The 27,771-nt window shown below is 42.8% G+C and overlaps 1 protein-coding gene across 2 annotated transcripts in view; it reads left to right on the top strand.

Annotated features, from left to right (window-relative positions):
• The window catches only part of SAMHD1 (SAM and HD domain containing deoxynucleoside triphosphate triphosphohydrolase 1), a 61,490-nt gene that overhangs the window by 17,057 nt on the left and 16,662 nt on the right, over positions 1-27,771 (top strand). Inside the window, exons 5-11 of one of the 2 annotated variants that reach the window (XM_054467757.2) lie at positions 3,604-3,719; positions 7,213-7,283; positions 15,274-15,429; positions 17,731-17,831; positions 17,950-18,058; positions 22,242-22,333; positions 23,423-23,538. In XM_054467757.2, the coding sequence (XP_054323732.1) occupies positions 3,604-3,719; positions 7,213-7,283; positions 15,274-15,429; positions 17,731-17,831; positions 17,950-18,058; positions 22,242-22,333; positions 23,423-23,538 (761 nt within the window). The remainder of the gene's footprint in view (positions 1-3,603; positions 3,720-7,212; positions 7,284-15,273; positions 15,430-17,730; positions 17,832-17,949; positions 18,059-22,241; positions 22,334-23,422; positions 23,539-27,771) is intronic. The other variant, XM_063659445.1, reaches the window with a different exon arrangement.

The following is a 27,771-nucleotide window of genomic DNA, read 5'->3' as shown; positions in this document are numbered from 1 at the left end:
GATGATAATGTCCTTATTTTATTGATGAGAAAATTGAGGCTTTTTTTTTTTTTTTTTTTTTTTTTTTTTTTTTGAGACAGAGTCTTTCTCTTTCACTAGGCTGGAGTGCAGTGGCGTAATCTTGGCTCACTGCAATTTCCACCTCCCAGGTTCAAGCAGTTCTCTACCTCAGCCTCCTGAGTAGCTGGGATTACAGGCGCCCACCACCACACCTGGCTAATTTTAGTAATTTTAGTAGAGACGGGGTTTCACCATCTTGGCCAGGCTGGTCTTGAACTCCTGACCTTGTAAGCCAGCCGCCTCGGCCTCCCAAAGTACTGGGATTACAGGTATGAGCCACCATGCCCAGCTCCAAAATTGAGGCTTTTTATTTACCTTGTTGTATTTTATTTATTTTATGTATTCTTAACCACCTCAGATCTTTCCTGGAAAAATAATGAAAGTATCTATAGACAGGTCAGTTGGATTTGTTTTTAAATATTAATTAAAAGCTAACAGGGGCTGGGTGTGGTGGCTCACACCTGTAATCCCAGCACTTTTTTTTTTTTTGGAGATGGAGTCTCACTCCATCTCCCAGGCTGGAGTGCAATGGCACGATCTCAGCTCACTGCAACCTCTGCCTCCAGGGTTCAAGTGATTCTCCTGCCTCAGCCTCCCAAGTAGCTGGGATTACAGGTGCCCACCAACACGCCCGGCTAATTTTTGTATTTTTTAGTAGAGACAGGGTTTCACCACATTGACCAGGATGGTCTTGATTTCTTGACCTCGTGATCCGCCTGCCTCAGCCTCTCAAAGTGCTGAGATTACAGGCGTGAGCCACCGTGCCCGGCCAATCTCAGCACTTTGGGAGGCTGGGGCAGGCGGATCACTTGAGATCACGAGTTCGAGACCAGCCTGACCAACATGGTGAAACTCCGTCTCTAGTAAAAATACAAAAATTAGCAAGGCGTGGTGGCGCACGCTGCAGCTACTTGGGAGGCTGAGGCAGGAGAATAGCTTGAACCCGGGAGGCCAAGGTTGCAGTGAACTGAGATAGCACCATTGCACTCCAGCCTGGGTGACTCAAAAAAAAAATCAGTCTCAAAAAAAAAAATAAATAAACAAATAAATAAAAGCTAATGGGTCAGTTACTGATATAACTAATTATGTATATTTGATTATTTAATTTTTCTGTATTCTCTATTTACTCTGGTACAGAGTTGCTCTTTCGAACCAGATCATTTTCTTACCTGTCAGGAAATGCATAAGTTAAAAAAGCATTCATAATCTTAGAGAAGGCAATGCCTCTGTTACATACAACTAAGCTGAGACGTTGGTCTGCGTTTCCATTATATGGTGTAGAGCCAGGAGGAAGTGGACAGGGAAGAATAGACAGTCTTTGAGATTTTCATGAAGTACTCACAGTATATTACTTTGGTTTTTTGTTTGTGTAGAAGCATTTTTAGTTAGGCACAACACGTGTCTATACTCAAATGTTCATTCATCAACGAATATTTATCGAACTTACTAAGCCCTACCAAACCACAAAAAGATAACAATTGCCTCTGTCCTCATGTAGCTCAGAGTTCAGGGGAAAAGAATTTAGGAATGGCTCAGATGGAAGTGCTGGAAATGCATTTAAGTACTTCATCTCCAATTATGTTGTAAACATTGCAAAGCCAGATATTCCTACTTAAAAAAAAAACTGTGGTAAAATACACAGAATAGAAAATACATAGTCTTAAGTGTTTTTTAAGTGTATAGTTTAGTAGGGTTAAATGCATTCACATTGTGCAACCAATCGATTACCAAAACTCTTATCATCTTACAAAACCAAACTTGCCGGGTGCAGTGGCTCATACCTGGAATCCCAGCACTTTGGGAGGCTGAGGCCAGCAGATCACCTGAGGTCAGGAGTTCAAGATCAGCCTGGGCAACATGGCGAAACCCCGTCTCTACCAAAAATAAAAAACCAGCTGGGCATGGTGGTGTGTGCCAGTGCACTCCAGCCTGGGCAACACAGCGAGACTCTGTCTCAAAAAAAAAAAAAACAAAAAACGAAACTGTATACGTATTAAACAACTCTTCATGTCCCCCTCCCTGCAACCCCCTAGTAACTACCATTCTACTTTTTTTTTTTTTTGGAGACGGAGTTTCGCTCTTGTTGCCCAGGCTGGAGTGCAATGGTGCAATCTCGGCTCACCACAACCTCCGCCTCCTCGGTTCAAGTGATTCTCCTGCCTCAGCCTTCCAAGTAGCTGGGATTACAGCCTTCCAAGCAGCCTTCCAAGTAGCTGCCTCAGCCTTCTAAGTAGCTGGGATTACAGCCTTCCAAGTAGCTGGCACCTGCCACCACGCCTGGCTAATTTTGTATTTTTAGTAGAGATGGAGTTTCACCACGTTGGCCAGGCTGTTCTTGAACTCTCGACCTCAGGTGATCTGCCCACCTTGGCCTCCCAAAGTGCTGGGATTACAGGCATGAGCCACCGCACCCGACCCTCTTCTTTTTGTTTATGAATTTGGCTACTCTAGGTACCTCATCTTAGTGAAATCATATAATATTTATCTTTTTGTCACTAGCTTATTTCACTTAGCATAATTTCCTCAAAGTTCATCTATGTTGTAGCATGTGTCAGTATTTCTTTCCTTTTTTTTATTTTTTATTTTTACTTTTTATTTTTTAATTAATTTATTATTTCCTTTTTAAGGTTGAATAATATTTTATCATATGTACCTACCACATTTTGTTTATACATTCATTTGTTGATGGATACCTGTTGCTTTTACCTCTTGGCTATTTTGAGAGTGCTGCTATGAACATGTCTGTACAAATATATTTTCTTTCTTTTTTTTGGGGGGGTGGTGGGGACGGAATCTTGCTCTGTTGCCCAGGCTGGAGTGCAATGGCGAGATCTCGGCTCACTGCAACCTGTGCCTCTTGGGTTCAAGCAATTCTCCTGCCTCAGCCTCCCAAATAGCTGGGATTACAAGTACCTGCCACCATGCTGAGCTAATTTTTGTATTTTTTAGTAGAGATGGGGCTTCAACATGTTGGCCAGGCTGGTCTCGAACCCCTGACCTCAAGTGATCTGCCCGCCTCAGCCTCCCAAAGTGCTGGGATTACAGGCGTGAGCCCCTGAGCCCAGCCAATCTTTTCAAGACCTACTTTCAGTTATTGTGGGTGTATACCCAGAAGTGAAATTGCTAAATCACTGTGGTGATTCCGTTTTTAATTTTTGTGGAGCACCCATACTGTTTTCCATGGCAGCTACACCATAATACATCCCCACTAACAGTGCACAGGCTTCCAACTTCTCCACATCATGTCCAACACTTGTTATTTTCTGGTTTTCTTTTTTTAATAGTAGCTATCCTAAGGAGTGTGAAGTATCTCACTGTGGTTTTGATGTGCGTTCCTCTAATGATTGGTGATATTGAGCCAGAAGTCCTGCTTTTGGGATTCCGTTTGTGTGTGTTCCTGCCTAGTTCTGAAATATACTGTTCAGTAAAGTTGCCCTAAAGGTATCTTAGAATGTTTAAGGAAACATACTGAAGTTCTTGAGGACCAGAACTATCACTCCTCTTGCAAACAGAAAAGTGACTTTTTGTGTTTTTGCTCTGCAGGGTGGGGTATCTAGCAGGATGTCTAGTTCGCGCACTGGGTGAAAAACAACCAGAGCTGCAGATAAGTGAACGAGATATTCTCTGTGTTCAGATTGCTGGACTTTGTCATGATCTTGGTAAGCTGTACAAAGAGACAAAGTTGTTATGTAAAATCATAACATATGTTACCTCTCTTTGACGTTAAAAAATCAGGTCAACCAAGAGAATATGGAAATTGTATTTTAATTCTTCAGTTGACGTTAGTATAAATGTACTGTTGCTTCTTCCTAGAATGATTTGTAAGTAAAAAACATTGCTATTTTATTTTCTTGGCAACTTTCAGTGAATTTATCACATTAAACATCTTTGCTAAAGTGGGTTTTTTTTTTTTTTTTTAATGAGACGGGGTCTTGCTCTGTTGCCCAGGCTGGAGTGCAGTGGCTCATTATTGGTTCACTGCAACCTCCACTTCCTGGTTTCAAGCAATTCTCGTGCCTCAGCCTCCCGAGTAGCTAGGATTACAGGCATGCACCACCATATCCAGCTAATTTTTGTATTTTTAGCAGAGATGGGGTTTCACCATGTTGGCCAGGCTGGTCTCGAACTCCTGACCTCAGGTGATCCACCAGCCTCAGCCTCCCAAAGTGCTGGGATTACAGGCATGAGCCACCGTGCCCGGCCATCATCTTTACTATAGGTTATATGAAAGGGCTTTTTGATAGTGAGTTTTTCTTACTACTGCTTTTAGGATAATGTGTGAATTTTATTTTTCTTTTATCCTTCTTACACTTATTATTATTATTATTGGTCTTTTTTTTTCTTCCTTTTTATGGAGAACGGGATCTCGCTATATTGCCCAGGCAGGTCTCGAACTCCTGGGCTCAAGCTATCCTCCTGCCTCTGCCTCCCTGAGAGCTGGGATTACAGGTGTGAGCCACCGCGCCTGGCCTTATCCTTCTTATTAAATAAAATCACCATTTTTCCTTCAGTTATTTGGTGAAATCCATTTTTTTCATATTTATAATCTCTAATCTGCCCAAGTGGATTAACACATTTAGAGAACTCCTTGTCTTTTCTGATCCATGTGAGGTCTTGGGCCACTTTAATCCAAGCAAAAGAATATCATCCTTTTCCTGTGACAAAGAGAAAGGGGACTGTCCCATTTATTTATTTATTTTTGAGATGGAGTCTTGCTCTGTCAGAGAGACTGGAGTGCAGTTGGCACGATCTCGGCTCACTGCAACCTCCGCCTCCTGGGTTCAAGTGATTCTTCTGCCTCAGCCTCCCGAGTAGCGCCTGGCTAATTTTTCTCTGTTTTTAGTAGAAATGCAGTTTCATCATGTTGTTGAAACTGGTCTCAACCTCCTGACCTCAAGTGATTCACCTCCCTCGGCCTCCCAAAGTGTTGGGAATACAGGCATAAGTCACCACGTTGGGCTGGGACTGTTCCTTTTAAATCATGGGGGTTTTTACCTCTATCCTTATAGTTTATTCCTACTTATTCAGGGACTCTGAGAGTTTGTGTGTACCCTCAGGGCAGGGGAAGGGAGGCGCGTGCCACTGTTTGGATAGCCAGATACTTAAAGCGAGTAGGCACTCTTTTTATGTCCCCCGGAGACTTCCAAAGAACCAATATCTGCCCCTAGATGATAAATTTGATGGATTCTTGGTATTTTGAGAGAGAATCATTGGGAAACCTTTGCCAGTCCCCAGGAGCCTGAGCACTGCATTAGCGAGCCTTTATGTGTAGCCTGTGACTTGCAAAGCAGGGCCAGGGCTAGTCTAGGTAGACTTCCCTCTCCAGTTAAGTGGCTCACTTCTTTTTTTTTTTTTTCCCCCAAATGGAGTCTCGCTCTGTTGCCCAGACTGGAGTGCAGTGGTACGATCTTGGCTCACCACAACCTCCGCCTCCCGGGTTCAAGCCATTCTCCTGCCTCAGCCTCCCAAGTAGCTGGGACTACAGGCACATGCCACCATGCCCAGCTAATATAGTTTTAGTAGAGATGAGGTTTTACCATATTGGTCAGGCTGGTCTCAAACTCCTGACCTCAGGTGATCCACCTGCCTCAGCCTCCCAAAGTGCTGGGATTACAGGCATGAGCCACCACACCCAGCCAAAGATAGATTTTTTTAAGCTTGAGAGTTATATGATAAATTCTAATTTTTTCTTCCTGCACCCCAGTGGATTTTCTTTTTTTTTCCCTGAGACGGAATCTCGCTCTGTTGCCCAGGCTGGAGTGCAGTGGCGCAATCTCGGCTCACTGCAACCTCTGCCTCCCGGGTTCAAGCGATTCTCCTGCCTCAGCCTCCTGAGTAGGTAGGATTACAGGCGCCTGCCACCACACCCGCCTAATTTTTGTATTTTTAGTAGAGACAGGGTTTCACCATCTTGGCCAGGCTTGTCTTGAACTCCTGACCTCGTGATCTACCCACCTCGGCCTCCCAAAGTGCTGGGATTACAGGCATGAGCCACCGCGCCCAGCCCCTTTTTTTTCTTTTGAGATGGAGTCTTGCTGTGTCACCCAGGCTGGGGTATAGTGGTGTGATCTTGGCTCACTGCAAGCTCCGCTTCCCAGGTTCATGCCATTCTCCTGCCTCAGCCTCCCGAGTAGCTGGGACTACAGGTGCCTGCCACCAAGCCTGGCTACTTTTTTGTATTTTTAGTAGAGACAGGGTTTTTACCATGTTGGCTGGGCTGGTCTCGAACTCCTGACTCAAAGTGATCCACCCGCCTCAGCCTCCCAGAGTGCTGGGATTACAGGCATGAGCCACTACACCCAGCCCTAGTGGATTTTCTTAAAACTGCTATTTTAATCCAGATATTTTCAATCTGAAGATTTCAAAAAGTTTTTGGCATTAACATTCTTTTTAGTTACACAGAATTGTCCATTTATCAAGCCCTGTGTGGTGGTGCATGCTTGTAGTCCCAGCTATTCAGGTGGCTGAGGCAGGAGGATGACTTGAGGTCAGGAGTCCAAGGCTACAGTGCATAATGATCATGCTTGTGAATAGCCACTGCACTCCAGCCTGAACAACATAGCAAGACTCTGTCTCTTCAAAAAACAACAAAAACTGCCCTTTTATCAGATTTATGTAAGCCCTGGTGACTAGAGACCACTCGATGAAGAACTTACTTTTCCATATGTTTCTGCTTCCTGTTCTCCTGTTTTAGAAATAGGAAGAAAGGGTTTGTCCCTTTCTGTGATTGTATTTTTAGGTTATTAATTTCTTTTGCTATTCAAGTTAGACTAAAAAGATTAAATAATTCAGTTTGGCCGAGTGTGGTGGCTCACGCCTGTAATCCCAGCACTTTGGGAGGCTGAGACGGGTGGATCACCTGAGGTCAGGAGTTCGAGACCAGCCTGACCAACATAGAGAAACCCCGTCTCTACTAAAAATACAAAATTAGCTAGGTGTGGCTGCACACACCTGTAATCCCAGCTACTTGGTAGCCTGAGGCAGGAGAATCGCTTGAACCCAGGGGGCGGAAATTGTGTTGGGCCAAGATTGTACCACTGCACTCCAGCCTGGGCAACAAGAGCGAAACTCTGTCTCAAAAAAAAAAAAAGAAAAAAGTTTTTGTTGGTTTACAGATGTTTTTCTTGTTCTAAGGCTGCTTTTGTTTTTAAGGTCATGGGCCATTTTCTCACATGTTTGATGGACGATTTATTCCACTTGCTCGCCCGGAGGTGAAATGGACGGTATGTATTCATATAGTCAATAGTCAATAAAAAGAAAGACTATTTAAGCAGGTTATTTAGTTAATTTATCTGTTTGGTTCCACTACTGTGTTATAAAATACTTCCCCATTACAGTGTCCAGGGTGCTTTCATTCACATATATATATGTGCTTTTGTTTGGTTCTCACAGTAGTCTGTAAGGAAGTTATCATTATCTCCCTTTTTACAAATAAAGGAACTTGAAACTCTTGGATGTGTATTGATGCATCAAAAATCACAAAGCCATTAAATACTGGAATCAGCAATACAAAACCAGTTGCCAGTTTAATACTCCTTCTGCTCCATTGTACTACTGTATAATAAAAGGCCAACTCCAATTTTGACACATTTGGTATGACCACGAACTAACTTACCAGCCAAGTCATATAAATTAAATGAATCATTTTAAAATTAGGCATTTGCAGGTGGCTGTCCCATATTTTGGAATCAATTTTTGAGAAGTAAAATTAGGTTGGTTTTTACTACACTGTATTTCTGGAACGGGAATAGAAAAAGGATATTAATATATATTGAAAACTTCTTACATGTCAGCCACTTTTTCTCTCTCCCTCTCTTTCTTTGAGGTATAGTTCACATACAATAAGTTGTCCAGATCTTAAGTTCAGTGAGTTTTGACAGGTGTATACATCCATATGACTATTACCCAGTCAGGATATAGAACATTTTCATCTTCCTGAAAAATTCCCACGTGCTTTCTCCCAGTCAATTCTTACTCTCCCTCACCCCACCATCACCTTCTGATTTTTACAAACATAAATGAATTTTGTTGTTCTTAGACTTGATCAAGCAGAATCATATAGGAGGTCCTATTTTATGCCTTGCTTTATTTACTCAACATAATGGTTTGAGATTTATTCATGTTATGTGCCTCAGTAGTTGATCGTTTTTTTATCACCTACATAGTGTGGCATTGTGCAAATAAGTCACAGTTTGTTTACCCTTTCTCGTTTTGTTGGAATTTGGATTGTTTTCAGGTTTTGGCTGTTATAAGTAAGGTTGTCGTGCACATTATCGTACAAGATTTTGGTAGAAATACATTTTCTGTGTTGTAGTGTGGAAAGTTAATTACATTTTTAAAACAAGAAATACGTTCAGCAGAAATACATTATTTTATAAAAATAAAAATAGATAAAATAAAGAAATACATTTTCATTTCGCTTAGGTAAATACCGAGGAGTTAGAATTGCTGGGTCATATGGTAGATATGTATTTAATTCTATAAGAAACTACCAGAGTTTTCCAATGCGGTTGTACCATTTTACACTCCCATCAGCAACATACTGGAGTTCCAGTTGTTTTACAGCCTCATCAACATTTGGACTTTCAAATTAGCCCTTCTAATGAGTGTCAAATGGTATTTCGTGGTTTGATTTTCTAATGTATGTTGAATACTATTTCCTGTACTTTGTACTTTGTTATTGATATATCTTCTTCTGCAAAGAACTCTCAACATTTTACTCGTTTAAAAAGTTTGATTGCTTGCTCTTTGATTATTGAGTTGTAGGAATTCTTTATATACATATATGGTTAGGTATATGTATTGTGAATATTTTTCCCCAGTGTCTGGCTTGGCCAATTCATTTTTTCATGGTGCCTTTTGAAAAACAGACGTTTTCAATTTTGATGAAGTACTCTGGTTCTTCAAGCCAGTAAAATGGGTAGTTTCTCACCAGTTTTTCTGTCCTGGGGCCTGCCCTTAGGCGAAAAACCATAAAACCGGAATGTTGCCCAGTACCTCTCCCTTCTAAGTACTGAGGTGTAACATCCACTTGGTTTTGGTCTCTCTCCAGGACCTTCAGGGAGTTGTCCAGAGCTTATAGTTGTTTTCTTCTGCAGTTTATCTAATAGGATCTTCTCAATCATTACCAAGTCTTTTCCTTTAAGCATTTTGCCTTTCACATTTAAATCCTTAGCTCATGTACAATTTATTTTTGTGTAAGTATATGGGAGAAATCTTTTTTTTTCTTGTTTTTTTTTTTTTTTTGAGATGGAGTCTCACTCTGTTGCCCAGGCTGGAGTGCAGTGGTGCGATCTTGGCTCACTGCAACCTCCGCCTCCCCAGTTCAAGTGATTCTCCTGCCTCAGCCTCCTGAGCAGCTGGGATTACAGGTGTGTGCTACCACACCTGGCTGACTTTTGTATTTTTAGTAGAGATGGGGCTTCACCATGTTGGTTAGGCTGGTCTCGAACTCCTGATCTCATGATCCGCCCGCATCGGCCTCCCAAAGCGCTGGGATTACAGACGTGAGCCACCGCGCCCGGCCGAGAAATCTAATTTTTAAATAGTTCATCCTATCCCCACTGACTATAGTACCAACCCCAACGTTTATTAATTTCCCATATATGATGAATCATTCTGCATTCTGTTCTGTTTCCACACTTGTTACTTGGGGAAGAAAAAAAAAGAAGAAATTTTTATCTGAGAAATATGAGCCCCTTTACTTTATCAGGCCCAGAGAGGCACTGAAATAGAACAGCAATCATGTCACGCCCCCTTGAGCTAAATAATTATTATCTCTTGAAGCCAGCTGTTATGTGGGATGCCAGGTAACCATAAAATGCCATATATCCTGTACTTCATAATATGTAGCCAATCACTAACTAATGTTATTTCTGTAAGCCAGTGAACAGTCCTGACTAACAACTTTTGTTATCACCTCCTCTTTGTGATCACCTCTTCCTCCTGATTTGTGCTCTTTTCTTTTTTTTTCTTTTCTCTCCTGTCTGTCTCTCTCTCTTTTTCTCTTTCTCACTTTCTTTCTTTCTCACTCTTTCTCTCTTTCTTTTTCCCTTCCTTCCTTTCCTTCCTTTCTTTCCCTTCCTTCCTTTCCTTCCTTTCTTTCCCTTCCTTCCCTTCTTTCCCTTCCTTTTCTTTCCCCTTCCCCCTCCCCTCCTTTCCCCTCCCCTCCCCTCCCCTCAACAGGATCTTGCTTTGTCACCCAGGGTGGAGTGCAGTGGTGCAAACATGGCTTACTGCAACCTTGACTTCCAAGGCTCAAGCAATTCTCCCACTTCATCCTCCCGAGTAGCTGGGACTACAAGCACACACTACCATGCCCAGCTAATTTTTTGTATTTTTTGTAGGGGCAGGGGGTCTCACTTTGTTGCCCAGGCTGGTCTCAACTCCCGAGCTCAAGCTATCTGCCCACCTTGGCCTCCTAAAGTGCTGAGATTACAGGCCTAAGCCACCACACCTGGCCAGTCCTTTTTTCTTTAAAAACTTGAGCCTCTTTTGTTCTCCCCAAGCATTCCCCAAGGCAATTTGTAAATGTGTCCTCAACCTTGGCCCAGATAAACTCTCTATATTAAATGTTCCTCAGTTCCTTCCTTTTAGGTTGACATACTTTATAATAAGATTTATGTTTTTATTTTTTCCTTTCTGTGGAGAACAGTCTTACTATGTTGCCCAGGCTGGTCTTGACCTCCAGACTCAAGCGATCCTTCCACCTCAGCCTCCCAAGTAGCTGGGGCCACAGGCCTGCACCATCACACCTGGGTATTTATTTGTAGAGATGGAGTCTTACTATGTTGCCTAGGCTTGCCATGAAAGTCATACATCTTTGTTATACTTACTCCTAAGTTCCTTATAATTTTAGTTGTTATTATGGTCTGTGCTAGCTTTATGAAACTTAATTTTTTCTGTTTGCTAGTATATTCACAGTTGGCATTGATATATTCAAAACTACTATTTTGAAAATCCCTTACTTTATTTATTTATTTATTTATTTTTATTTTATTGTTTTTGAGACAGGGTCTTGCCCTGTCACCCGGGCAGGAGCTCAGTGGTGTCATCTAAGCTCACTGCAACCTCTGCCTCCCAGGGTCAAGTGATCCACCTCATTTTTATTTTTTAAAATACTCTCTCTTGGCCGGGCGTGGTGGCTCGCGCCTGTAATCCCAGCACTTTCGGAGGCCAAGGTGGGCGGATCACAAGGTCAGGAGATTGAGACCATCCTGGCTAACACAGTGAAATCCCGTCTCTACTAAGAATACAAAAAATTAGCTGGGTGTGGTGGCGGGTACCTGTAGTCCCAGCTACTTGGGAGGCTGAGGCAGGAGAATGGCGTGAACCCAGGAGGCGGAGCTTGCAGTGAGCTGAAATCGCGCCACTGCACTCCAGCCTGGGTGACATAGCGAGACTCCGTGTCAAAAAATAAATAAAATACTCTCTCTTTATATATAATTTTTTTTTTCTGAATCATTAGAAAGTAAGTTTTGACCAGGCACAGTGGCTCATGGTTGTAATACCAACATTTTGGGAGGCCGAGGTGGGCAGATCGCTTGAGCCCAGGAGTTCAAGACCAGCCTGGACAACATGGTGAAACCCCGTCTCTACAAAAAAATTTAAAAATTAGCCAGGCATGGTGGGGTGGCAGGATTGCTTGAGCCTGGGAGGTCAAGGCTGCAATGAGCTGTGATCGTGCTACTGCACTCCAAGGTAGGTAACAGAGTGAGAACTTGTCTCAAAAAAAGAAAGTTAGTTTTTAGACTGGACACAGTGTCTCACACCTGTAATCCCAACAGTTTGGGAGGCTAAGGCAGGAGGACAGCTTTGAGCCCAGGAGTTCAACACCAGCCTGGGCAACATAGTGAAACTGTCTCTACAAAATTATGAAAACATCAGCTGGTCATTGTGGTGCACACCTGTGGTCCTAGCTACTGAGAACGGGAGGATTACTTGAATCCAGGAGTTCAGGGATACACTGAGCTATGAATACGCCACTGAGCTCCAGCCTGGGTGACAGAGCAAGAGCCCTGTCTCTCAAAGAATGTAAATTGTTGAAATACTTTATTTCTAAATGTTTCAGTGGGTATTTCCTAAAAACAACATTTTCTTATATAACCATAGTATAATTATCAAAATCAGTAAATTAATGTTGATGCAGTACTCTTATCTAATTCAGACTTTCAAATTTTACCAATTGTCCATATAGAAAAAGGGAAAAAAAACTTTTTTTCCCTGGTCCAGAATTACACATTGCATTTAGTTGCCATTTTTCTAGTTTCTTTTGATCTGGAGCAATTCTTCAGTCTTTTTTTTTTTTTTTTGAGACAGAGTCTTGCTCTGTCGCCCAGGCTGGAGTGCAGTGGCGCGATCTCGGCTCACTGCAACCTCCACCTCCCGGGTTCAAGCAATTCTCCTGCCTCAGCCACCTGAGTAGCTGAGATTATGGGCGCCCGCCACCACGCCCAGCTAATTTTTTTGTGTTTTTAGTTGAGACGGGGTTTCACCATGTTGGTCAGGCTGGTCTCGAACCTCTGACCTCGTGATCCACCCGCCTCGGCCTCCCAAAGTGCTGGGATTATAGGCATGAGCCATCGCGCCCGGCCAATTCTTCAGTCTTTATCCTTAGTGACTTTGTCATTTTTTTAAAGAGCAACTGAGCTATTTTGTGGAATGTTCCTCAATTTGAGTTTCAGTGTGATGTTTCCTCATAGATTCAAGCTATGCATTTTTGGTAGAATGCCACAAAAGTGATGTGTCCAGATCGGACGCAGTGGCTCACGTCTGTAATCCCAGCACTTTGGGAGGCCAAGGTGGGTGGATCACCTGAGGTCAGAAGTTGGAGACCAGCCTGGCCAATATGGCGAAACCCTGTCTCTACTAAAAATATAAAAATTATCTGGGCATGGTGGTGGGCACCTGTAATCCCACCTACTGGGGAGGCTGAGGCAGGAGAATCACCTGAACCTGGGAGGCGGAGGTTGCAGTGAGCCGAGATCACGCCATTTCACTCCAGCCTGGGCAACAAGAGGGGAAAAAAAAAACACACACACAAAAAATTAGCTGGGTGTGGTGGCACGTGCCTACTTGGGAGGCTGAGGAAGGAGAATTGCTTGATCCTGGGAGCCCGGGAGGTGACAGAGCTAGACTCTGTCTCCAAAAAAACAGTGATGCATCCTTCATAGTGTTTCATCTCAGGAGTCACATAAATCCTAGTTGAGCCAATACCAATGATATTAATTCTGCTTACTTGATAAGGCATTGTCTGTCAAATTTCTCCATTATAAAGTTACTATTTTTCCTCTTTGTAATTGCATGTATCTTGATTCAATTTGTTTTTTGTTTTTTTTTTTTTGAGTCTCGCTCTGTCGCCCAGCCTGTAGTGCAGTGGCGTGATCTCAGCTCACTGCAACCTCCGCCTCCCGAGTTCAAGCGTTTCTCCTGCTTCAGCCTCCTGAGTAGCTGGGACTACAGGTGCACGCTACCACACCCGGCTAATTTTTATATTTTTAGTAGAGATGTGGTGTCACCATGTTGGCCAGTAAGATCTCGATCTCCTGACCTCGTGATCTGCCTGCCTCCGCCTCCTAAAGTGCTGGGATTACAGGCGTGAGCTACTGTGCCCGGCCAATTTGTTTGTTGTTGTTGTTGTTTTTTGGAGACAAGGTCTTGCTCTGTTGCCCAGGCTGGAGTACAGACATGAACATAGCTAACTGCAGCCTCAACCACCTGGGCTCAAGCAATCCTCCCGCCTTGGTCTCCCAAGTAGCTGGGACCACAGGCGCATGCCACTATACCCAGCCAATCTTTTTATCTTTTTGTAGAGACAGGGTCTTGCTTTGTTGCCCGGGCTGGTCTCGAACTCCTGGGCTCAAGCAATCCTCCCACCTTTGCCTCTCAAAAAAATGCTGGGTTTACAAATGTGAGCCACTGCACCCAGCCTGATTCTGTTTTTGTGGGTTTGTTTTTGTTTTTGTTTTTGTTTTTGAAACAGAGTCTCACTCTGTTGCCCGCCCAGGCTGGAGTGCAGGGTGATCTCGGCTCATTGCAACCTCCACCTCCTGGGTTCAAGTGATTGTCCTGCCTCAGTCCCCCAAGTAGCTGGGATTATAGGTGCGCCCTCCCATGCCTGGCTAATTTTTGTATTTTTTAGTAGACAGGAGGTTTTGCCATGTTGGCCAAACTTGGACTGCTGACCTCAAGTGATCCGCCCACCTCGGCCTCCCAAAATGCTGGGATTACAGGTGTGAACCACCGCACCCAGGCCTGACAGCCCTGATTCTGTTTTTAACAATAGTTTCTGGAGCAAGAATTGTTTCTGGGCGGGGGGAAAGAATGGTTATAGGGCAAGGTGCTTGTAATCCTGCCACTTTGGGAGGCAGAGACAGGAGGATTATTTGAGCCTAGGAGTTCAAGACCAACCTGGTCAACAAATCAAGACCCTGCCTCTACAAAAAGTCTAAAAATTAGCTGGGTAGGGTGGTGTGCACCTGTGGTTTCAGCTACTCGGGAGGCTGAAGTGGGAGGATCACTTGAGCCCAGGAGTTCAAGGCTACAGTGACCCCATGATCACACCACTGGACTCTAGCCAGGGCAACAGAGCGATTCCCTGTCTCTTTAAAAAAAAAAATAGTTATAGGACAGTTCAAGTTTTGTTTTTCATCTTGAGTTAGTTTTTGGTAGGACCTAGGAAAGGGCAGATGTCTTCAGGAGTTCATTTGATCCTTTACATTGATTGTGAATGAGTGAGCAGGGAGAGATGAGCAAACAGGCCAACTGGAGATTTCAAGGGAGATCTTTGTTTTTACTGGCAAGTTTGCAGTTACCCCTTTTCACCACTAGATGGTAGTGCCTAACAGAGCTTATAACTGCACATGTTCAAAGGCTGATGAAAAAATAAAATTCAATTTTATGATGATATTTATTAAAATGTAATTCTATCTACATGATCTTGTAATATTCATTTAGGTACTGTAAATGATTATATCATAAAATTCATTAAATATGTTTATGAAATAATAAGTTTTGTAAAAGGTTTGTAGACTAGTAAAATGAAAAATCTGACAGGTTTTTAAAAATGTTCTTAAGATTGTGGTTAGAAACTAGAGAATTAATATGCAATAGACCCTTATCTCAGAATTACTTGGAATTGAGGATAATTTTGTTAGTCAGGGCCCCCAATGGGCTAGAATCTTTAACACATCATATTGTGCTTACTTTTCCTAGCATGAACAAGGCTCAGTTATGATGTTTGAGCACCTTATTAATTCTAATGGAATCAAGCCTATCATGGAACAATATGGTCTCATCCCTGAAGAAGATATTTGCTTTGTCAAGGAACAAATTGTAGGACCACTTGAATCACCTGTCGAAGATTCATTGGTAAGTTTATGTACAGCTTAATTTTAACTGACTGGTGCTTTTCATCTAGCCTTTTCATGATTCCTTCTGAGTTATACATTTGGCTATTTTAGAGGCTAAATGATAAAATATGAGTTCTATGTTTCTACTGTTTAATGCAAAAAATAAAAGGCTTATATTTTTTTCTACCTCTCAACTGAATTAGTTAGAAGTTACTTCCCAAAAATATATATACAGAAATTCTTTTTTGAGACAGGGTCTTACTCTGTCACACAGGCTGGAGTGCAGTGGTGCAATCTCAGCTCACTGCAACTTCCACCTCCCAGGCTCAAGTGATCCTCCTACCTCAGCCTCCTGAGTAGCTGGGACCACAAACGTGCACTACGATGCCCAGCTAATTTTTGTATTTTTTGTAGAGATGGGGTTTTGTCACGTTGCCCAGGTTAGTCTTGAAATCCTGAGCTCAAGTGATCTGCCCAGCTCTGCCTCTGAAAGTGCTGAGATTACAGGTGTGAGCCACTGTGCTTGGCATAAATTCTTTTCTTTCTTTCTTTCTTTTTTTTTTTGAGATAGAGTCTTACTCTGTCGGCCAGGCTAGAGTACAGTGGCATGATCTCAGCACAGTGCAACCTCTGTCTCCCAGGCTCAAGCAATTCTTCTGCCTCAGCCTCCTGAGTAGCTGGGATTACAGGTGTGTGCCACCACGCCCAGCAAATCTTCGTATTTTTAGTAGAGACGGGGTTTCACCATGTTGCCCAGGCTGGTCTCAAACTCCTGACCTCAGGTGATCCACCCGCCTCAGCCTCCCAAAGTGGTGGGATTACAGGCGTGAGCCACCGCGCCCGGCCATAAATTCTTTTTTAGTGAATATATATGCAGTATTTTATTCATTTAAAAAATATTTTTTTTTGGAGATGTGGTCTCACTATGTTGCCTAAGCTGGTTTCGAACTCCTGGGCTCAAGTGATTCTCCCACTTTGGCCTCCCAAAATACTGGGATTACAGGCATGAGCCACCATACCTGGCCTGCAGTATTTTATATAGAAGCCTAAAGTAACTTTGTTTGGAATGTAAATGTGTATGTTTTATTTAACCATTAAAATGAACATATTTGGCCAGGCTCAGTGGCTCATGCCTGTAATCCCAGCACTTTGGGAGGCCATGATGAGAGGATCACTTGAGCCCAGGAGTTTGAGATCAGCCTGGGTAACATACTGAAACCGTGTCTCATGCCTGTAGTCTCAGATGCTTGGGAGGCTGAGGCAGGCTGCAGTGATCTGTGATTGTGCAACTGCACTCCAGCCAGGGCAACAGAGCTAGATCCTGTCTACAAATTAAAAAAAAAAATCATATTTGAAATATTTAAATATAGGAAGATCTACAAAAAAGTTGAACTGGTTCAATGGAAAATCTGTTTTGTTTCCTTTTTGATCTTTTGTATTTTTTTAATTAAAAATAAAGTTGGGAAATAATTTTCCCCTAAGACTTTTAGGGCTGTTTCCTCAAATATATACAAGTGTACTTAACAGTATAAGATAAACAGATGAGTTTTGTAGCAAATATCCTATTTCCAAAAAAATGGAGCTCAAAAAATACATTCAACAATGCATATTATTTAGACTAGGTGTGTAGCTACTTTGAAAGATAGTACTGTTTTAATGCATGAATTCAAGCATTGTTAGTTTATTATTAGATTTTATATTATTTATTTATTTATTTTTGAGATGGTGTCTTGCTCTGTTGCCCAGGCTAGAGGGCAGTGGCACAACCTCAGCTCACTGCAACCTCCGCCTCCTAAGTTCAGGCGATTCTCCTGCCTCAGCCTCCCGAGTAGCTGGGAGTACAGGCGCTTGCTACCATGCCCAGCTAATTTTGTATTTTTAGTAGAGACAGGGTTTCACCATCTTGGCCAGGCTGGTTTCGAACTCCTGACCTCGTGATCCACCCTCCTCGGCCTCCCAAAGTGATGGGATTACAGGCGTGAGCCACCATGCCTGGCCTAGATTTTATATTTTTCAAAAACTTATAAACCAAGAAAACACAAAAGTTGTTGGTTTTGGGAAATGTAATAGAGTTAAGATCTTTTCAGTGGCACAAGGAAATGTGGTAACAATAGGGTATCATATACCTTAGCATTTCTTTTCCCTTTCTACTAGTTTTGAAATGAAGTGGAAGAAAGAAAGAATAGAACCTTCTAGTTTATCTCGTATTCCCAGTCAAGTATCTGTTTATAATTTACAGATTAATAAAATTGCTTTGCTTTGTTTATAAATAGATTTGGTGCCTATCCTAAAACTTCCAGTGGGTTTTCTTGCCTTCCAGTGGCCATATAAAGGGCGTCCTAAAAAGAAAAGCTTCCTTTATGAGATAGTGTCTAATAAAAGAAATGGCATTGATGTGGACAAATGGGATTATTTTGCCAGGTATGCACTGAACACTTCTGAAAAGTTGGCTAAAATATTTATATAAATTTAGTATTACTATTTAAGGTACAGCTTCCTTATTGAAAAATTTCATCTCTCTGCTTTGGAATCCTTCTAGGGACTGCCATCATCTTGGAATCCAAAATAATTTTGATTACAAGCGCTTTATTAAGTTTGCCCGTGTCTGTAAAGTAGACAATGAGTTGCGTATTTGTGCTAGAGATAAGGTAAGCTGTGCCAGAGGAGGCAATAAGAAGAATGTTGTTCCTGGTCTGAAATTTGGAAATAACCATTTAACAATTTGGAATAATTGGTAAATCGTCAATCTCTTTACTTAATTCCTAGGATTTGTAAATATCTTTAGTCTCTTCCCTCCTAATGCATTATTAAATAATAATAAAATTAAAATGGACATTTATTAAGTTTTGAGTTAGACACTGGTTTTGGGGTTTTTTTGTTTGTTTGGTTGCATTCTTTTTTGAAATAGGATCTCACTGTGTTGCCCAGGCTAGTCTTGAACTCCTGAGCTCAGGTGATCCTCCGTCCTCAGCCTCTCAAGTAGCTGGGACTACAGGTGCACACTATCATGCCTGGCTTGTATGAGGCATCACTTTCAGTGCTTTGGATGGATCAACTCATTCCGTATAACCCTGTAAGATAGATACTATTATTCCATTCAACAGGCAAGCAAATTAAGGCACAGAGAAGGCATATAATTAACAAGTGGTAGAGTTGGAATTTCAACCCAAAAAGTTTGGTTCCAGAGTCTCTCTCTTTTTTTTTTTTTTTTTTTTTTTTTTTGAGATGGAGTCTCGCTCTGTCACCCAGGCTGGAGTGCAGTGGCACGATCTCGGCTCACTGCAAGCTCCGCCTCCCGGGTTCACGCCATTCTCCTGCCTCAGCCTCCCTAGTAGCTGGGACTGCAGGCGCTCGCCACTATGTCCGGCTAATTTTTTTTGTATTTTTAGTAGAGACAGGGTTTCACTGTGGTAGCCAGGATGGTCTCAATCTCTTGACCTCGTGATCCGCCCACCTCGGCCTCCTAAAGTGCTGGGATTACAGGCGTGAGCCACTGCGCCCGGCCCAGAGTCTCATTTTTAATCACTGTATTAGTGTTGAAAAATTTTATACAGTTGACACCTGAACAAAATGGTGTTTAGGGGTGCTGCCCCCTCTCCTAGTTGAAAATCTGTATAAAACTTTTCTTTTTTTTTTTTTTGGAGATGGAGTCTCCCGCTGTTGCCTAGGCTGGGGTGCAGTGGCACGATCTTGGCTCACTGCAAGCTCTGCCTCCTGGGTTCAAGTGATTCTTCTGTCTCAGCCTCGTGACTAGCTAGGTTTACAGATGCATGCTACCACGCCCAGCTAATTTTTATCTTTTTAGTAGAAACGGGGTTTCACCATGTTGGCCAGGCTGGTCTCGAACTCCTCACCTCAAGTGATCCACCCGCTTCGGCCTCCCAAAGTGCTGGCATTATAGGTGTGAGCCACTGTACCTGGCCTGCATATAACTTTTGATTTCCCAAAAACTTAACTAAATAGCCTCCTGTTGACCAGAAGGCTTATTGATAACCTTAATGGTCAGTTACACAAATTTTGTATTTTTTTGTTAGTTTGTTTTCTTTCCAGACAGGGTCTTGCTGTGTCACTCAGGCTGGAGTACAGTGGCACTATCATAGTGTATTGTAGCCTTGACTTCCTGGGCTCAACTGATTCTTCCTCCTCTGCCTCCCGAGTAGCTGGGACTACAGGCCTATGCTTGGCTAATTCTGAAATTTATTTTACAGAGGTGGGGTTTCACTGTGTTGCCCAGGCTGGTCTCAAACTCCTGGGCTCAAGCAACCGATCCACCTCAGCCTCCTAAAGTGCTATGATTATAGGTGTGAGCCACTGCATCCAGCCTATTTTGAATGTTACATATATCATATACCATATTCTTTTTTTTCTTTTTGGATACAGGATCTTACTCTGTCACCCAGATTGGAGTGTAGTGGTGCGATCTCAAATCACTGCAACCTCCACCTTCCCAGCTCAAGCAAATCTCCCACTTCAGCTTCCCGAGTAGCTGGGACCACAGGCGCATGCCACTATACCGGGCTAATTTTTCTATTTTTTTTTTGGTAGAGACAGGGTTTCGCTATGTTCCCCAGGCTGGTCTCGAACTTCTGACCTCAAGCAACTTGTCCTCCTTGGCCTCCCAAAGTGCTGGTATTACATGTGTGAGCTGCCACACCCCATCTACTGTATTCTTACAATAAAGTAACCTAGAGAAAACAAAATGTTATTAAGAAAATCATAAGGCAAGGCCAGGCGCCGTGGCTCACGCCTGTATTCCCAGCACTTTGGGAGGCCAGGGTGGGCAGATCACCTGAGGTTAGAAGTTGGAGACCAGCCTGGCCAACCTGGGCAACATGGTGAAACTCCGTCTCTACTCAAAATACAAAAATTAGCTGGGCGCAGTGGCGAGTGCCTGTAATCCCAGCTACTTGGGAGGCTGAGGCAGAAAAATCACTTGAACCCGGGAGGCAGAGGCTGTGGTAAGCCGAGATTATGCCACTGCACTCCAGCCTGGGTGACAGAGCAAGGCTCCACCTCAAAAAAAAAAAAAAATTCATAAGGCAGAGAAAGTATATTTACTATTCATTAAGTGGAAGTGGATCATCATAAAGGTCTTCATCCTCATCGTCTTCACATTAAGTAGGCTCAGGAAGAGGAAGGATTGGTCTTACTGTCTCAGGGGTGGCAGCGGGGCAAGAAAATCTGTATAAGTGAACTCTCACAGTTCAAACATGTGTTGTTAAAGGTCAACTATAGTTAAACAGCTGAAATCACTAGGTCCCTGTTAGATGGCAGTCATGTAATCAAAAAGTAGTATAGTACTATACTATAGAAAGTCAAGAAGGGCTAGGCGTGGTGGTTCATACCTGTAGTCCCACTACTTTGCAAGTCCGAGGTGGGCAAATCTCTTGGGCTAACGAGTTTGAGACCATCCTGGCCAACATGGTGAAACCCTGTCTCTACTGAAAATACAAAAATTAGCCAGGTGTGGTAGCATACACCTGTAATCCCAGCTACTCAGGAGGGTGAGGTATGAGAATCGCTTGAACCTGGGAGGTGGAGGTTGCAGTGAGCCAAGATTGTGTGCCACTGCATTCCAACCTGGGTGACAGAGCGAGACTGTCTTAAAAAAAAAAAAAAAAAAAAGAAAGTCAAGAATGAAGAACATAAGAATAGTAATACCTATTTCCTAGAGTTATTGGGAGGATTATTAAAATATATATATATTTAATTTAAGATGCCTAAAACAGAACCTGTCACAGAGTTTGAGCATGTGATAGATTTTAGGGTTTTTTTTTTTGTTTTTTGTTTTTTCTTTGAGATGGAGTCTTGCTCTTGTCGCCCAGGCTGGAGTGCAATGGCGTGATCTCAGCTCACTGCAACCTCCGCCTCCTGGGTTCAAGTGATTCTCCCACCTCAGCCTCCCTAGTAGCTGGGATTACAGGCACCCGCCATCATGCCCAGCTAATTTTTGTATTTTTGTAGAGACAGGCTTTCACCATGTTGGCCAGGCTGGTCTTGAACTCCTGACCTCAGGTGATCTGCCCACCTCGGCCTCCCAAAGTGCTGGGGTTATAGGCGTGAGCCATCGCACCTGGCCTAGTTTATTAAGAATGAAAGTTCTTGGCCGGGCACAGTGGCTCACGTCTGTAATCCCAGCACTATGGGAGGCCGAGGCGGGCAGATCACGAGGTCAGGAGATTGAGACCATCCTGGCTAACACAGTGAAACCCCATCTCTACTAAAAATACAAAAAAATTAGCCGGGCTTGGTGGCAGGCGCCTGTAGTCCTAGCTACTCGGGAGGCTGAGGCAGGAGAATGGCGTGAACCCAGGAGGCAAAGCTTGCAGTGAGCCAAGATGGCACCACTGCACTCCAGCCTGGGCAACAGAGCAAGACTCCATCTCAAAAAAAAAAAAAAAAAAAGAAAAAGAATGAAAGTTCTTGCAATGAAAGACTTGTACTCCAGCCTGGGCAACAGAGCGAGACTCCGTCTCAAAAAAAAAAAAAAAAAAACAAAGAATGAAAGTTAGCTGGGCACAGTGGCTGATGTGTGTTATCCCACAGCAAGGCTGAGGTGGGAAGATCACTTAAGACCAGCCTGTACAACATAGCAAGACCTCATCTTTAAAAAAATAAAAATAAAAAAAAAATGAAAGTTGCAAGCCAATAAATGGCTTTACTAATCTGCCTCCTCATTTTTTAGTGGGGTCAAAGGTATTAATGAAAAAGCCCCGCTGCATAGCCCTCTTGTCTGCCACTATCCCTTTTCCTTCCTTGTCCTATATACTTGTCTCTAATAAGGTTAACATAATCTGATCCTATTAATATTTACTTCATGTTTTCCTGCAGGAAGTTGGAAATCTGTATGACATGTTCCACACTCGCAACTCTTTACACCGTAGAGCTTATCAACACAAAGTTGGCAACATTATTGATACAATGTAAGAAACTTGATTGTCATTTCCCTATAAAATTTTCCTTGATACTTGGCTAGAGTATCATACTAGGCTCAACTAGACATTTCTAGATGAGTGCAAGTGAATATTAAGTGATTAAATTGAAAATGGTTTCCTTAAAGAAAAAAATCTAGCATAAAGTTAATTTAGTTGGAGGAAAGGAGGGAAGTGGATAAAGGGGCAGATGAAGGGAAGAAGAGCTGGCTTAGGCCAGATGTGAAGCAGGAGTGCTGAGATCACTCAGGACCTCAGCACAGGTAGTCACTCACACACCATTCTCATCAGGAGAATGGGAGGTAGGACATGAATATTTAAATTCTGAGATTAATGACAAAAATTAACTTTAAGGATTAAGATTAATGTCTATTTGTATCCTGTCAAATATTTATCAAAATTAGTACCAAATGGTAAAACCAACAGGAATTTTACCTGTTCCTGACCCAGTCAGAACCACTGTACAGCCAGGTATCTCCGTGACTCAAAGACCCATGAGGAGTTATCAAACACTGGGTGTGAGTCAAGTTACTTCTTCCATGTCTCTAAAATAGCCTTAAATTGATTAACTTTTCATGTTTGTTTTCACATTTGTGTTGAGGAAGTATATCTTCATTCCTATTTTTTACCTATCCTTTGTCATGAGCAGATTACTTGGAATACATTCTCCTATTTGTATGTTAATTCTTTGGTAAGAGTTTTTGTTGTTGTTGTTGTTGTTGTTGTTTTGTAATTCAGAGAGATCTAGTTTCAAAGCCTGGCACTGTTTCTGCCTAACTTGGTTAAATCAAAATTTACTTCATTTCTGCATCTATAAAATGAGGGCTGAATACACCTACCTTATTGTTGGGAAGATTAAAGAAGATGGTGAATGCAAAGCCCTGCCACAGTGCCTGGAACACAGTAAGCATGGCAGCTCACAGCTCACCAAGCACAAATTTAGTACGGTGGAGAAGCAGTTGTCTTTAGAACATTGTGCCTCATTTTATTTCCCTAAAGTAGAAAGATTTCCTTAAGTAAGACATAAGGCAAATATTCAAAATTTCTCATAAACATAAATTTTTGCAAAATGATTTTTAGGATTACAGATGCTTTCCTCAAAGCAGACGACTACATAGAGATTACAGGTGCTGGAGGAAAAAAGTATGGCATTTCTACAGCAATTGACGACATGGAAGCCTATACTAAGCTGACAGGTAAGAAGTAACAGGTAACATAGATGGTCCATCTCAGATAAACTGTAAGATGTCCCTGAATTGCCAATGAGTTATTTTTCTTTGTTTTATTTTTCATTTTTAAAGATAATTATTTAATTTTAAAAAAATAAAGAAAGGGTCTCACTATATTGCCCAGGCTTCTCTCAAATTCCTGGGCTCAAGCGATCTTCCTGCCTTGACTCCCAAAGTGCTAGGATTACAGGTGTGACCCACTGTACACAGCCGATGGGAAGATTTTAGCTTCCCAAGTAATTATCTCCTTTTGAATTTGAGTTTTATTTCTGTCTTGTACCAATAAAGTGACTTTGATAAAGGGATTTGACCTATCTGAACCTTTCATCTATAAAATGAGGGTAATGATACCTAGCATATAGTTTTGTTGTGATGTTTAAACGAGGCATAGCACCTAGTATAGACTTGATACATAAGTACTCAATATACATTATTTAACTTTTTTTTTTTTTTTTTTTTGGAGATGGAGTCTCGCTCTGTCACCTAGGCTGGAGTGCACTGGCGCAATCTTGGCTCACTGCAACCTCCACCTCTTGGGTTTCAGCAATTCTCCTGCCTCAGTCTCCTGGGTAGCTGAGAGCATGCCCCACCATGCCCAGCTAATTTTTGTATTTTTAGTAGAGACGGGGTTTTACCATATTGGCCAGGCTCTTCTCGAACTCCTGACCTCATGTGATCCACCCGCCTCCATCTCCCAGAGTGCTAGGATTACAGATGTGAGCCACTACGCCCGGCCCATTATTTAACTTTTAAATTTAATTTTTATTTATTTATTTATTTTCAGACAAGATTTTATTCTGTCATCCAGGCTAGAGTGCAGTGGTGCCATCACAGCTTATTGCAGCCTCAACCTCCAGAGCGCAAGTGATCCTCTTGCCTCAGCCTCAGCCAAGTAGCTGACTTGGCTACTTGGGACTATAGGCATGTGCCACCACACCTGGGCAATTTTTTTTTTTTTTTTTTTTTGATACGGAGTCTTGCTCTGTCACCCAGGCTGGAGTGCAGTGGCGCAATCTCGGCTCACTGCAAGCTCCGCCTCCCGGGTTCACACCATTCTCCTGCCTCAGCCTCCCGAGTAGCTGGGACCACAGGTGCCCACCACCACGCCTGGCTAATTTTTGTATTTTTAGTAGAGATGGGGTTTCACCTTGTTAGCCAGGATGGTCTTGATCTCCTGACCTCATGATCCGCCCGCCTCAGCCTCCAAAAGTGCTGGGATTACAGGTGTGAGACACCGCCCAGCTACACCTGAGTAATTTTTTTAATTTTTGTAGAGACAGGGTCCCAATATGTTGCCCAGACTTGTCATTATTTAACTCATACCTGGATTAATACTGAACACCAAAAAACTGACTTGGCCATTTAACATTATTTTCATTATAAAAAGACAAGATGCCAGGAACATCTGTCCACACTTCTGCAGAAACAAAATCTGCAGCTTAGTGTGGAAAGGAGCAAAGAGAGGTAAAGGGTAAAGGTGGTTCTTTTTTTTTTCTTTTTTTTGGGACAGTTTTGCTCTTGTAGCCCAGGCTGTAATGCAATGGCACGATCTCGGCTCACTGCAACCTCCGCCTCCTGGGTTCAAGTGATTCTCCTGCCTCAGCCTCCTGAGTAGCTGGGATTACAGGTGCCCACCACCACGCCCAGCTAATTTTTTTGTATTTTTACTAGAGACGGGGTTTCACCATGTCAGCCAGGCTAGTCTGGAACTCCTGATCTCAGATGATCCATCCGCCTCGGCCTCCCAAAGTGCTGGCATTACAGGTGTGAGCCACCCTGCCCAGCCACAGCTGGTTCTTTAATGTGGGAAAGTGTTGACTGAGATAAAGCAAAAGAAGTAGAACAAAAAGTGTACACCAGTCAGAGTTCTTAGTTACAAATTATGAAAATGTTTAACTAAAAATAAAATTGGGCCAGGCACGGTGGCTTACGCCTGTAATCCCAGCACTTTGGGAGGCCAAGGCGGGCAGATTACCTGAGGTCAGGAGTTCGAGACCATCCTGTCCAAAATTGTAAAACCCCGTCTCTACTAAAAATACAAAAATGAGCCAGGCGTGGTTGTGCGCACCTGTAATCTCAGCTACTCAGGAGGCTGAGGCAGGAGAATTGCTTGAACCCAGGAGACAGAGGTTGTGGTGAGCTGAGATCATACCACTGCGCTCCAGCCTATGCAACAGAGCAAGATTCTGTCTCAAACATGAATAAAAAATAAAATAAAATAAATAAAAATAAAATTGGAAAGCAATCACATAGCTTACAGAATCCATGGAAAGGCTGGAGGCTCTGAAAATGGAGAAAAACAACAGAAGCCAAGTGACCTAAGACACAGCCAAATCACTCTACTGTAGCTTCCTGCCAAGAGTGCTGCTGTTCTACCACAGCTGGATTCTATTTGCTGCACACTGACAGAATGAAACCTAAACTAGCTCCTCCTAAACTATGTTTGAAGAACCAGTTTTTAAAATTACCAACCCCTTGCAGATTGATATTTCTGTAAAGTATGATAAAAATGAATTACTAGAAAAATGAAATGGGGGGAAAAGGCATGTAAAATACAAGCCCAAATTTTTATTATTCAACTTGACAGATTTCACATTACCTTTCAGTAAATTCAATCAAAAGATAAATAATAGGCCAGACAAGGTGGCTCATGCCTATAATCCCAGCACTCTGGGAAACCAAGGCAGTTGGATCACTTGAGCCCAGGAGTTTGAGACCAGCCTGGGCAACATGGTGAAACTCTGTTTCTATAAAAATTTAAAAATTAGCCATGGTGGTACGTGCCTGTAGTCCCAGCTACTCAGGATGCTGAGGTTGGGGGATCACTGGAGCCCAGGAGGTCGGGGTTGCAGTGAACCAAGATTGCACCACTGAAGTCCAGCCTGGGTAACAGAGCGAGACCCTGTATCAAATAATAATAATAATAGAGAAAAAATTTAAAAATTAAATTACAAGAACTATATACATTGTTCTTTAAAAATATACATGTAAGGCTAGGCAGGGTGGCTCACGCCTATAATCCCAACATCTTCGGAGGCTGAGGCAGGTGGATCACTTGAGTTCAGGAGTTCAAGACCAGCCTGACCAACATGGTGAAACCCTGTCTCTACTAAAAATACAAAGTATTAGCTGGGCGTGGTGGCGGGTGCCTGTAGTCCCAGCTACTCGGAGACTGAGGCACGAGAATCACTTGAACCCAGGAGGCGGAGGTTGCAATGAGCTGAGAAGGCACCACTGCATTCCAGCCTGGATGACAGAGCAAGACTCCTTCTCAAAAATAAAATAAATAAATAAGTAAAATAAAAGTAAAAAAAAAAAATTGAACAAGCTGAAGATATTTACTTTTAATTTTCATTCATAATAATGCAAGTGATGCCATATTTTAAAAAGTCAGCCGGGCATGGTGGCTCACGCCTGTAATCTCAGCACTTTGGGAGGCCGAAGTGGGCAGATACGAGGTCAGGAGTTCAAGACCAGCCTGGCGCCTGTAATCCCAGCTACTCTGGAGGCTGAGGCAGGAGAATCATTTGCACCCAGGAGGCGGAGGTTGCAGTGAGCCGAGATCGCACCATTGCACTCCAGCCTGGGTAACAGGGTGAGACTCTGTCTAAAAAAAAAAAAAAAAAAAAATCATCTTTATCCAGGTGTGGCGGCATGTGCCTTTAGTCCCAGCTGTTCAAGAGACTGAGGCAGGAAGATTAATTTTTTCAAATTATATTTACATTTAAACTAGCTTTTGGTTTAGCTGGGCATGGTGGCATGTGCCTGTAGTCCCAGTTACTCAGGAGGCTGAGGCATGAGGATTGCCTGAGCCCAGGTGGTCAAGGATGCAGCGAGCCATGATCACGTGCCACTTCACTCCAGCCTGACAACAGAGCGAGACCCTGTCTCAAAAACAAACAAACAAAAATTTAGCCAGGCATGGTGGTGTACGTCTGTAGTCCCAGCTACTCAAGGGCTGAGGCAGGAAGATTGCTTGAGCACAGGACTTTGATGCTGCAGTGAACTATGATCGCGCCACTGCACTTCAGCCTAGGCCACAGAACCTGACGTTGTCTCCTTAAAAAAAAAAAAAAAAGGCCAGGTGCAGTGGCTCATGCCTGGAATCCCAGCACTTTGGGCGGCTGAGGCGGGTGGATCACTTGAGGCCAGGAGTTCGAGACCAGCCTGGCCAACATGGGGAAACCCAATCTCTACTGA

Source organism: Pongo pygmaeus, chromosome 21, assembly GCF_028885625.2.
Source record: "Pongo pygmaeus isolate AG05252 chromosome 21, NHGRI_mPonPyg2-v2.0_pri, whole genome shotgun sequence".
Classification (NCBI taxonomy): domain Eukaryota; kingdom Metazoa; phylum Chordata; class Mammalia; order Primates; family Hominidae; genus Pongo; species Pongo pygmaeus.
This window is presented reverse-complemented; position numbering and strand designations above follow the sequence as displayed.